Source organism: Lingula anatina, chromosome 1 (genome assembly GCF_051362555.1).
Source record: "Lingula anatina isolate TDL-2025a chromosome 1, LinAna3.0, whole genome shotgun sequence".
Classification (NCBI taxonomy): Eukaryota; Metazoa; Brachiopoda; class Lingulata; order Lingulida; family Lingulidae; genus Lingula; species Lingula anatina.
This window is the reverse complement of record NC_141767.1, coordinates 28052281-28064622: the sequence shown is the minus strand read 5'-3', so window position 1 is coordinate 28064622 and position 12342 is coordinate 28052281. Positions and strand designations below refer to the sequence as shown.

The following is a 12342-nucleotide window of genomic DNA, read 5'->3' as shown; positions in this document are numbered from 1 at the left end:
CCAGTGGATTTTTTCCAATAGAGGTCATTGACGAAAAACAACATCATGTAGTCTATAATCTGTAATTTATTTAATCAATTTTGCATATTTTTGGAGTGGTGTTATTATTTTTAATTGTTTTGTTCTTTCTTTATTTATGTTTATTGCGCACCTGTTTTTTGCTGCGGGCTTGCTTTTGGAGCGGAAGTAGTAAAAACAGACAAAAAGACCAAAAATGATTATTGCTCAGGTAATATACTAGTTGTACGGAGTTCACCACATCACATACACTAACAAGAGCGTTGAGTTTTCAGTTCACAACCTAACCGAATTGACATTTCCTATATTACTTTTAACAGACGTCAGCGTAGAGTCTACTAGTACAAGTACTGTGTAATAAAAAAATAAAAACAAAGTCACATTGAGTAACTATGTCGTTAATGGTAACTTTCGTGTAAGTTTTGCTTGCAATTCCACTTCCATTCAATAGTTTTAGACTTGTTTTTTATCTGTGGATATATTTTATGAAGGTTGTTCGTTGTTATTATTCCTATCTATCGTAGTGACATAAAAGTTTGATGTGCTATTTTTTAACTATATTACTTTCAGATTATCATTTCATGACAGTATGGAATAACTGAAATGAAACAACTTGCATAAAACATCTGGATTGTACTTAACAGTTGTAGTTCTCAAAATGCCAACAAGATCAAGATCTACCAGGCTTGTTTCCAACAGATACAGGACACATTACATTATTTTATTTCTTATTATTTTGATATTCCTTCTGGTAACAGCTTTTGTTCAGTTTTGGCCAAACACATTCACAGGGAAAGCAAGAGAAAGAAGAGACTTAAATAGTCTTCACAAACTAGAAAGAAATGCTCAATCTGTGGTAATAAAATCAACTGCCCCTCTGGCAAAAGAAAGAGACAGCGACTGCATATATCACACCTGTTTTGACGTCTATGGATGTGGAGACAATGATGGAGACCACAGAATCAAAGTGTATATTTCTCCTCTCACAAAATATGTTGATGAAAATGGAATATCAATAACACTGCCTCTGTCACAAGAGTACTTTGAGATTCTTGAAGCAATAGTCGAGAGCGAATACTTTACTTCTAGTCCCAATGATGCTTGCTTAATTGTACCACCTATTGATTTATTGAATCAGAACAAACTAAGAGTTGATGAAACATCCCAAGTTTTAGCATCAATGCCGAGGTAAGTATATGCATACTTGTTGTATTGAATGTTGTAGTAATTTTGAATTGTGTTTAGACAAAATGTCTTTAATGTAAAGATGTTTTTTACATAAATAAGAAATGTTATTTAAGACAAGTCTCTTTTGTATGATATGTCTAAGTATTGAAAAAAGTGGTTAAATAATAAAAATGCAGAACTTAATTCAAGGTTTGTTTACATCTTTATATAGCTGTTCTTGTTGTTTTGTCCATAAAATGTTTTTAAATTTTATTTTTTTAGATGGAATGAGGGTATCAACCATTTACTGTTCAACATGCTGCCAGGAAGTGTTCCCGATTTTAATACAGTATTAGATGTTAAACATGACAAGGCAATCATTGCTGGGGGAGGTTTTTCTTCTTTTACATACAGAAGAACATATGATGTTTCAGTCCCAGTTTATAACCCATTGGTGTCTGATAAAAAGATGCCAAAGAAGTCATATCTGTAAGTGAAAAAATATTCAACAGATTTTATTTACTACTTTAATTTGGTCTTCCATGCACATATTTTCATTTATTTTTTAGCATAATGGAATCAAAGTGAAAACATTACAGTTATCTTTTATAATTTTTATGACATAGATGTTTGATGAATATAATATTAAAGTACATAATTCAAGTTACTAACTTTTTATGTCAGGGAAAACAGAAGATGGCTGGCAATCTCTGCCCAAGCTGGAATCATACCAGACTATCGTAAACAATTATCAGACATGTCCAGACAGTATCCTAGTGATTTCAAGGTGCTTGATAAGTGTAAAGTGTTTGATGATGGCACATACAACCATACTGTAAGATGTGATGGAGAAAAGGAATATTCATACCCTGAAATTTTACAGGTACTGGCATGACAATGTATCAGCACACGAGTCTAACCTAATCTATTACATCATGTTCATCATTTTTTGTTATTGGAAAAGCTCTAATTTTCTTTTATTCTGAATGATAATTTGCACTTAAGAAGAATGATGAAGTATTTCTAACTTTATTAAAAAGGAGTTAAGATTCATACTATTTCTTTCATATTTAATGCAAAATGTAGTTTGTCCAGGGTTCATGTTTCATTTGTAAAACTTATTGAAGTGACAAATTCAATTTCAAAAATTCTTTGATATTTGGAGGCACAAATTTATTGCACATTCCAGGAAGCCACATTCTGCACTGTGGTCCGTGGTGCTAGACTAGGCCAGACTGCACTCAGTGATGCCTTGATGGCAGGGTGTATCCCTGTGGTCTTTGCAGATACTTTTGTTATGCCTTTTTCTGAAGTCTTGGACTGGAAAAGGTAATGAAACTCAAAAATGACATGTTTAAAATAATTCATAAAATAAATATAAAATATTAAGTTTTCTTCCTGTGTGAATCACAGATTTCATTGTAGTTATTTGCATCTTTTAAATGTAACAAGTTAAAAGAAAATACATTTACATTTGTTACATCTGCTCTGCAGAGAGATTACTTGATTATTTTACATAAATAAAACATCAAAAAGAATCAAAATGCACCAAAATTTGAAAATTAATGTATCAATTTTTCCACCTTCAGGGCAGCCTTGGTGCTTCGAGAAGAACAGCTGCCAACAATGATGTCCATTTTGAAAAACATATCTTCTGAACGGATTCGTAACATGAGGAGACAGGTGCAGTTCCTGTGGCAGAACTATTTCAGTTCCATGAAGGTGATAGTTCTGACCAGTCTGCAGATTATCAATGACAGAGTGTTCCCATATGCATCTAGAAAGTATGATGAATGGAATGAGTTGCCTGAAAATGTAAGTCAGATGGAACAAAATGATATTTAAGTTGTTGTTATAAATATATATTTTTATAAAAACAAAGAACACAGTCAATAGCTTCAAATTGTATTGAATGGAAAAGAGTGCACATTTGATTGATAACTGGCAAGTATTTAACTGAAGTATCACATAGATTAAAAAAAAAGGAAATTTGATACATGATTGAACTATTTCAAACAGTGAACTATTTAGTAATATGCATTTGAAGAAAAAATTTGTTTTATTTAAATCACTAGATACCATCATTTAGTTGATAATAATGAATAGGACATTCTATTTCAGAGAGGATTGACTAGCCCACTCTTTTTCCCTATGATGCCTTCAAAAGCACAGGGATTCACAGCTGTCATCCTAACATATGACAGAATTGATTCTTTGTTTCAAGTTATCAGACAAGTTGCCCAGTCACCAAGTTTAGCTAAAGTTCTTGTCATATGGAACAATCAGAAAAAATCACCACCGCCTGGTGAGTTTATGCACCAGATTTATGAAATAAATGATTAAGATTGTTATGTGTTTTCATAATAATTTTTTCACAGTAGTTTGCACTCAGTCATTCTTACGCAGTTAAACATTTACTTATGATAATCTTATGTTATTTTCTCCATTTCAAAAATTGTATCAAATGTTCTTTTTATTCTTTTTAGCTTCTGGTTGGCCTAAGATTGGTCCGCCATTGAAAGTAATTCAGACCACACAGAACTTGCTCAGCAACAGGTTTTATCCACACGAAGAGATTCAAACTGAAGCCATCTTAGCACTGGACGATGACATAGTCATGCTGACATCAGATGAATTGGAGTTTGGTTATGAGGTATGCATTATTAGAATTTCAATATACATTCTTCCAATGTTACCCAGTAGAGAAATTGCATCTTATTGTCATTAAAGTAAAAAAAAGAATCCGTCCTATTAGTTGATTTGCAAATTGTTACTTTATACGGTATAAAAATAAATATGTGGAATTTTATGTTTTGTAATTTTGGTTTAGTCCTGTGGTTATTGTTATTTTTTATTTTGCAATTTAAAACATATTGTTGGATGGTATCAAGTAATTATTTATGTGTGAAAAGTAAAAAAAAAACTGATGCCCTATTTATGGGATGCAACTTTCTAAACACATTTAACCAGTCAAATCAAGTAGTCAAATGATAATTAATATTTTAACATGCTATTCTAGGTATGGAGGGAGTTTCCAGATCGTCTTATCGGCTTCCCATCTAGACTGCATCTGTGGGATAATACCACTGAGAAATGGCGTTATGAGTCCGAGTGGACCAATGAAATATCAATGGTTCTTACTGGTGCTGCATTTTATCACAAGGTTGGTATATCTAGTTACAGAGAATTAATATTTGATAGCAATTTAAGAGCTCTTGAATTGTCTCATTCATAAATTTAAGTTGTAGACTTATCTTAAAGTAGGTCTTTCTGTCCATATATTCATTTCAGTGTTTATTTAGTTACATTTGATAATGATTACAGTACAAAACTAGATATTAAAAATGTGTTTTTAAGTAGTGAAAGAAGATTTCATGCAGATGCTGTGTTTCAGAAGCATTGTGAATGATTAGAAGTGTAGTCAATTGATTATTTAATTCTCATTTTGCTGCAAATACTTCTTCCATATATTCACTTCTGGTTTATATTTTTTCAGTATTACAGTTTTCTGTATACACAAAAAATGCCAGGAAACATAAAGAAATGGGTGGATGACAATGTCAACTGTGAAGACATTGCTATGAATTTTCTAATTGCAAATATGACTGGAAAAGCACCCATTAAAGTTACTCCACGCAAGAAATTCAAGTGTCCAGAGTGCATAAATCAAGAAATGTTGTCAGCAGATGCAGCACATATGGTAGAACGTTCAGAATGCATCAATAAATTTGTGGAAGTGTATGGAACAATGCCGTTAAAAACTGCAGAGTTTCGAGCTGACCCAGTGCTTTACAAAGATAATATGCCAAGTCAGCTAATGCAATTTGCTGACGTAGGAAGCTTGTGATGATCTAGCTGAGTTTTGTGAGGCTGGTTCCTGTGCAGGAAATTGATTAATTATAGAGTAAAGATCTAAAGGTGCAACCTGAAAAAGGCTCAGATCCATTTAGATAAGATTTTAGGTTAAATCCTATCACCCAAACCATATTGTATTATTCAGTGTGCTGCTCAAAGACAAAAAATAACCTTTTAAAGCAACATAGCAAAAGTATGTTTTTGAACGATTCCATTCAATGTATCTGGTATTGTTACATAAAGGATCATGAAAAAGAACCCAGTCTGGTTACATTTTAAATGTCAGTGCAAATAGAGGAAAAAATTTCTTAGATTTTGTGTGGACCAAGTTCCCAATACAGTGTCAAGTCTTCCAGTGTAAGTAAACTTTATTTATTTTTTGTATTCCATTTTTTATCATTCAGAGGAAGATAATTTTTTGCAAGTGTATAACAAGAATTCATGTAAGAATCTCCTGCATAAAGTGTAACACAATCTACAAGCATTTTGAAATTCTACAACTTAAAAAAACTCCCACTTGAAAAGCTTTTAAATGTGCAAATTTTTTTGTGTTTAAGAATGCTTTATTTTATCATTCTTCTAACTAATTATGTTATATTCTTCAAATAATAAAGAATTGAACATATTAAATTTTTTGTCTTACATCTTTTTTTATACTATTTTCTTAACCACATCATATGGTGTGGTAGGCATAAATATTAGCATGGAAATACATGTAGAAAATATCAGAAGAGGATGCACTAAAGCAAATCAAAATTGGCATATTGAGAGAGAAAAAATTATAGATGATAGGAGGGATGAACACTGAGCTCTATTTTTATGTGGTATTTACATACAAAAATAGAAGTGTAATGGGTCGGCATTTATATGTTGGTGTGCTACTTAGTCGTGGCATTTTATTGACTGCACCGGTTTTGGAGAACACATATTTACCCAAAACTAAAAAAGGAGGCTTAGTAAAAAAAAAACATTCCATCAAAGAAACACATAAAACACATAAAATTGCAAATTAGAATAACAGATATCATAATTCTAAAAAAACACGTATTGCAGCCGGATGTACTGGTACATTGTAATGGAAAATATACCTCAACTACCGCCCCCCCCCCCCCCCCCCCCCCCCCCCCATTATACGTGCAACGTAAAACAGATTGTTAAAGAATGCTTTTTTAGCAATTTTTTATTCTGATTTAACTGTAGTCTAATAAACTCTTTTTTGACATCAGAGAAAGACAACAGGAAATGTTTGTTGTTGTATTAAATGCATGTTAAATACGTGACCTTCGCGCGTTTTCCACCTTGAATACAATTCCTTGTAATTGCCTCGTTCTCGTTCATTATAAAAATGAACTGAAATGGCCATAATGAGGTCGTTGTATGTATTGGAACGAATGCGTGGCATACGCAAGTGAATCAGTGGAAGCGTGTAGTGTCATAGGGGGCTCAGCATTTAACTGGTGAAACAACGAGAAGCAATTTACATTATTCCAATGGAACTGTTAGAAATAGTAGGATGGATCACTCAGATAACTACAGTAGCTATGTTTACAACTGGCATGTAAGTACACGAGTATATATTTTATGTATATTGGATTATTATTATCAGTCAGTGTTCACCGTGTTTTGGTTTTTGGACAGGATACTGGATATCCTTGTTCCTATATTAGCATCGCAACTAAATAATTATATATACAGATGAGTACGAAATGCTGGTATTTCAATGACCGGTTGTACATGAAGCTGCTTCGTCTGAAGTGTAATAAGGGGGTGTATGACCCCACCCCCTCTCTTTTCCCAAATATCCTAGCACAATATTAACAGGTATATACAGTATACCAGACAGTCAGTGCTCAGGTAAATTCAGCTACACGGCCCAGGCTATGTGCTAATGTTCATGTATTTTTATACGTGGAATGGGTTAATATAATGAACTTGGGCTGCATTTGAGGTCGTTTGCTGAAGATAAATACCAGTAGTACTAGTACATATTGCCAATCTTTTGATGTCATAACATATTGTTTGATTAATTATTTTTTCATTAATTTGTACTTATTAGCCCTGTATGCTGGTCAATGGTAAAAACGAAGGATGCTCGTCATGTGCCATACCCATTTTTTCTGCTTGGAGATATTGGGTAAGATTTTGTTGATATCCTTTTCAAAAATATTAACAGGTGTTATAAGGACAGAGCTAGAGTCCCCTTTGAAGTCTTTATTATCCCATGAAAGTAAAACATAAATGGTCCCACTGAATGGCACCATTTTGGGTACACATTTTGTAAGTTTTGCAATTATTCACTCAGTAGAACAGCTATCGAAACACTTCCAATGGCAAAGTAAACTTATGTATGAGGACCTTAAAACAATGCTCCAAATTTTTCTCAAAGGTTTGGTCCAGATTTCATCACTGAAAGTGTATATATAAGGTTTTTGCTAAAGGTGATATGTCTGTTAAAATTGATATAATTCTGAAGATCAGTCTTCATCAGAATATTTGGTTCTCATTTGTTCTTTATGAATATGCTATTTCATTTACAGCTGCTAAAGATTTCATAAATTCATTGTAAAAGAGTTAGTTGAAAGCCATTTACTATTTTGTTAATGTAGAAAGATAACATTAAGACAGATTGTCAAATAAGCTGCTATTGCATGTAATGATTAGACAGACCTTGTGATTATTTATTTCCTTGGAAAGAATGTGGTTAAGGAAAAGACTTAAATATTTATTGGTTGTAGATTTGTGATATGGATTGTATAACTTTAAAATGGCACATGTGCCGATGTTAATACATGTATGAATATGATTCATTGTTCTATTACATTTCTGTTACAAGATGCTACACCCTTTCTCTTTCAGTAACATATGTTTCCTTGTGTATGGATTGATGGTGAATGATAGCATCCTGATATCATTGAATTTGATCGGTGCTGTTCTGAATACAGTGTATATTTTTGCATATATATCTGTAGTAAGCTCCAAGGTAAGAGTTTTACGATGTGAGTACAAAGAAAGCATTAATTATATTCAATTGGAAAACATTGAATGAAGTCTTTACTGTTATCACCTTGTTGACAAAAATGTATTTTTAAAAAATAAATCTGATGTTTTTTTATACATTTTGCTCTCAAGGGATTTTTTAAAAAAAGAAGAGTTATCTTTGCTTTAAAAAAATAAAATTGTTTTAACATTATCTGTTTCTAACAGTTCATTTTCTTGGCTGTACTTTCAGAGTCACCCTATACAGATGTTGATAGGCGGTGTGATTTACATATGCGGACTATTTTACTTCTTGACGTATCTGTCACCGCCTGCAGTTTTTGCTCATAGACTTGGATTGGCCACGAGTTTGCTCAATACAGTGATGCTTAGTACGCCTCTGTTCTTAGAGATAGTAAGTTGGAATATTAATTTTTAACATAATTAACCTGAATGTTTTTTTTTTTTTTTTTTTCAAACAGCATTTTTTCTGTAAAAATGACAATTTGGAAAGTTCATTTTTCATCAAAAAGATAGCTTTGATTATTAGCACAGTAAGATTTGACCATTGAAATGTCTTCATTCATTCTACATCAGATAAGTATACTTCATTGTTGACATGCCACTGGCTCACTGCCATACATTTTCTTATTATCTGTTGAATAACGTTTTCTTTGGAGATTGTCACCGTTGGCATGCATGGACAGTTTAACATTATCCTTAATCTTTGAAAATATTTTATCTTTTAAATGTAGAATAATGCACATGCCTGTAGCTTGCCTTTGTGAATAGAATAATATGTAATTTGGTACATTTATGATCATCCCTTTACATGTTTACTGAAATTACAATGTGGCTACAACCTGTGTGACCAAAAAATAACTTTATATTATTCTCGTTTAAACTATGCTTTTTTTCTTGGGATTAATATTACATAGAAATGAACCATTAGATTGTCAATCTAAGCTTGCATATAATATAATGACATAATTTTGTATACGTTTTTGCAAAACAGTCCTGCAATTTTCAGATGTGATTTTATTGTTTGTAACATAATGATAACAGTAGATCTGTGCATTTTGAGAACTACATGTACATGTATAATGTTGACATGTGTAGATGAAACTTATGCAGTGCATTATGTTACCTCTGGGCATGCATAAACTGTGACGCTTAAATTATTACATAAGCACAATAGCTGGTACATATCCTTTTTTCATTATCTTTTCATAGCCACAGCATCTGAAGGAAAAGAGCACAGAGGGTATGTCGATGGCCATGTTAATAGGGACTATTGCTTGTGCCTCCTCATGGACCTCCTACGGACTGTTGGTCAATGACCCTTTTATATATGTATGTCATTTGCATCTTTCTGGATTTTTTTTAGGTTGAATAAGTGATAAAATAAGAAATAAGGATTAAGTAAGAAGAGGAAGGGGTTAAATATTCATCATAACTTTTTTGAAAATATTTTCTTCATAAATCAAATAAGTTTATGTTATCTTTATGCTTGTCAAGTGCTTATGCTTATGGAACATGTAAGATACTCTTGATAATGTTTAGGGATGTCTTCCACATAATTCTGCATTTTACTATCACCTAAATCAATTGTTAATTGAAAAAAAGTTGAGAATGATTCTATTTTCTTTCAGATGCCCAATGTGCCTGCTATACTAGGAGCAGTTGGAAAGATAGGATTGTTGGTGGTGTATGGGATGCCTGGAAGTAAGACCAAGGCAGAGTAATACAGAAGATAACTGTGAAAGGACACAAACAGTATACTGCTTTAAATATTATATTTTGCTTTATTGCTTATTTCATTGCATTTATATATAGCTGTTAAGTATAGACACTGCATCAAGAATCATGTTTTCTGCATTGTAACATATTGCACATAATTTTGCTATCAGATATTTTATCTATAAGCAAGGATGTTTTGCTGTCAATCCAAAACATCCTGAGAACAAGATTACAGTTTTGCCTTATTGTTTGAAGATAAAGATATGGGTTGTTTACCCATGATTACAACGTAAGCTTTGTATAAGGTTTTTAATGACACTACAATGTTAGGAATATGTTTCATAAACACTGTGGTAAAATGTTTTTGACTTTTTAATGTTGGTATCTAATGTTCTGAAATTGCCAGGCAGTTTTGTTTTATATTGAATATCTGAAATCATCATTGATTAGGTTGCTGAATTAAAACAGTTTATAATGTTTTATGTTGTGATATGTATTCTGCAGACAAACTATTTATAGTTGACACTAGTTTTTTTCTTACTTTTGAAAGACTCTTATTTATTTATTATTTTATTTATTATTATTTGAAAGATTTAAAAGTGTGTAATTTGGCAGTTTATGGAAACTTATTTAAAAAGAGAAAAGTGCCATATACTGAGAATATATATTTGGAAGTTGAAAAGCACTCAGAGAGTCGAAGCAATCTTTGATCATTTGTTTAGTTCATCAATTAGTGAATTAATAATCTCATTTCTTATTATCATTAATTATCAATAACTGATTAATTAGCTAAATTTTAATTCACAGATAAATTGGTTGGCTAATTAAGAAACTTATTAGTTAACTAGTTAATGAAATACAAAAGAAGTCCATTCAAAACCTATATTCTTAAAATTTTAAAATCAAGTTTTTTTTTTCAAATGTTTTCAGACAGTATGCAATAGTCTGATCAAAATTTTTTTCTTTGCTAATTAAAACTTACACATTACATTTCATATGAAATATTTATGAATAGCCTGTTATAAGCATTTAACTGCTAATAATTAACATTTAAAATACTTTGACCAATGTAGGGGAATTCTGCCTTCTGCAGCAATATTCTTTTGTAAGGTAATCTTAATGGACTAGGTCCATCCCATGACGACAGTGTTCCAAGGTCAGGATAATTTATCCAGTGCCAATTTAAATTTAATCAAGAAATTGAAATCTTCCATTTGAAATGTAAGTATGTGAATGGCCAAATAACTTTTTTGCCAAATTGTTGACACCTTTTAGAGATCTTGTATAAAAATAGGTTTAGCATACAATAGGTATTAGCCATATTAGCAATATCAGTGAAGCATGTTCTGGTCACAACTGTTTTATATATAAAGCAAATCCATGAATTCTACAACTTAATATGTCAAATTATTTGCTTCAGAAGCCAATTTAGTGTATTTAAAGCAAGTATATCACAAGACAATTTTAATTTGTATGTAATAGCACTTTGTTTATTTGGTTATTACTCCACAGGTCTAGTATTCAGACAATTTATAATTTCTTGCCACTACAAACTTTTATTATTATTATTATTATTATTATTATTATTATTACTTGAATGCATTTATCTGTTCAATACAAAATGCATCAGTTTTATTTTCAAAATTATTCATACTAATGTTGGAAAATTTGGGTAAATAAATGTTAGAAAAAAAGAAGTTTAATACTATGTATTTGTTGAAACTCATATAAATCACTGAGTCATATCTTTATCTCCGAATATTCCCACTGACATGAACGTTCTAAAAGGTTTGAGAGGAAAAATACCAGTACAAAATTATTAACGTGAAGAGCACGTCCATTGTGCGACTTTTGGAGAACGTAAACGGCGCATAGAAACTTTTCGCCAATGCAATCAGTTTAATTGTCTGGCATGCCCCCTCGCGAAGCAACATTAACTACATCATGATCCACAAAGATTTTCGACTTTACCCAAGTTACGATAGTTGTGACAGTCATTTAAGCCGCTTAAACTGAATGCAAGGAGGTAGATTGATCCAGCTAGTACGATAGGGTTATGGGAACGGTCCCTTAAGGGTAGGAATCCGGGGGAAGGTGGGGTAAGAAATTCGAAACATCAAACATCTGTTTAAATTTTTCGAACCACATGAACTAAAATTTCGGTCTTTTTATCCTTGAAAGAATTCCATGGACATGATTTCGAGGTTAGGAAAGAAGGCTACGAAAAATGTCAACCTCTTAGTGTCTACGATTATACAAAATTTACCAAACTCTTAATTTTGCAGTTCGCTTGTATCTCAATAGATGAAGATTTCATTAAATAAGCTGAAAATGGTTCTTGCTTTTACTATATGTTAGTTTTCACTCTGTCAAAATCGGCATCTAATCTATTCAAATTCTATCAAACAAACAAACAAACAAAAAGACATTTCACTTATAAGCCACTTTTTAGATGCGCTTTTAGAATTTCATAGTTCTCTTCTTTTGTCGTTCATTTTTAGTGATTTTTTTTTCATTCATAACTAATAACAAAACTGAATTGTGATTTATATACACTGTTGAATTCACGGCCCTGCAAGGGGGAAC

General features: G+C 31.9%; 2 protein-coding genes across 2 annotated transcripts; both read left to right on the top strand.

Moving 5' to 3' along the window:
- Positions 1–61: 61 nt before the first annotated feature.
- LOC106181741 (exostosin-2) lies at positions 62–5670 on the top strand. Its single transcript, XM_013566208.2, has 10 exons — positions 62–229; positions 589–1206; positions 1468–1674; positions 1870–2068; positions 2375–2514; positions 2775–3000; positions 3307–3490; positions 3672–3838; positions 4205–4348; positions 4682–5670. The coding sequence occupies exons 2-10, from the start codon at positions 677–679 to the stop codon at positions 5030–5032; spliced, it is 2148 nt and encodes a 715-aa protein (XP_013421662.2). The 5' UTR covers positions 62–229; positions 589–676; the 3' UTR covers positions 5033–5670.
- A 748-nt stretch (positions 5671–6418) lies between these two features.
- Positions 6419–11459, top strand: LOC106181704 (sugar transporter SWEET1). The gene is made up of 6 exons (XM_013566168.3): positions 6419–6598; positions 7097–7174; positions 7897–8020; positions 8270–8431; positions 9250–9369; positions 9669–11459. The coding sequence occupies exons 1-6, from the start codon at positions 6531–6533 to the stop codon at positions 9759–9761; spliced, it is 645 nt and encodes a 214-aa protein (XP_013421622.1). The 5' UTR covers positions 6419–6530; the 3' UTR covers positions 9762–11459.
- The last annotated feature ends 883 nt before the right edge of the window (positions 11460–12342 follow it).

What these genes read in the sequence shown, in the direction of transcription:
- LOC106181741 (XM_013566208.2), top strand. Translation starts at nt 677, where the DNA reads ATGCCAACAAGATCAAGATCTACCAGGCTTGTTTCCAACAGATACAGG. An exon ending in ATGCCAAAGAAGTCATATCT is followed by an intron (nt 1,675 to 1,869) that starts GTAAGTGAAAAA and finishes TTTTTATGTCAG; the next exon opens with GGAAAACAGAAGATGGCTGG. An exon ending in GAAGTCTTGGACTGGAAAAG is followed by an intron (nt 2,515 to 2,774) that starts GTAATGAAACTC and finishes TTCCACCTTCAG; the next exon opens with GGCAGCCTTGGTGCTTCGAG.
- LOC106181704 (XM_013566168.3), top strand. Translation starts at nt 6,531, where the DNA reads ATGGAACTGTTAGAAATAGTAGGATGGATCACTCAGATAACTACAGTA. An exon ending in GCTATGTTTACAACTGGCAT is followed by an intron (nt 6,599 to 7,096) that starts GTAAGTACACGA and finishes TGTACTTATTAG; the next exon opens with CCCTGTATGCTGGTCAATGG. An exon ending in TTTCTGCTTGGAGATATTGG is followed by an intron (nt 7,175 to 7,896) that starts GTAAGATTTTGT and finishes TTTCTCTTTCAG; the next exon opens with TAACATATGTTTCCTTGTGT.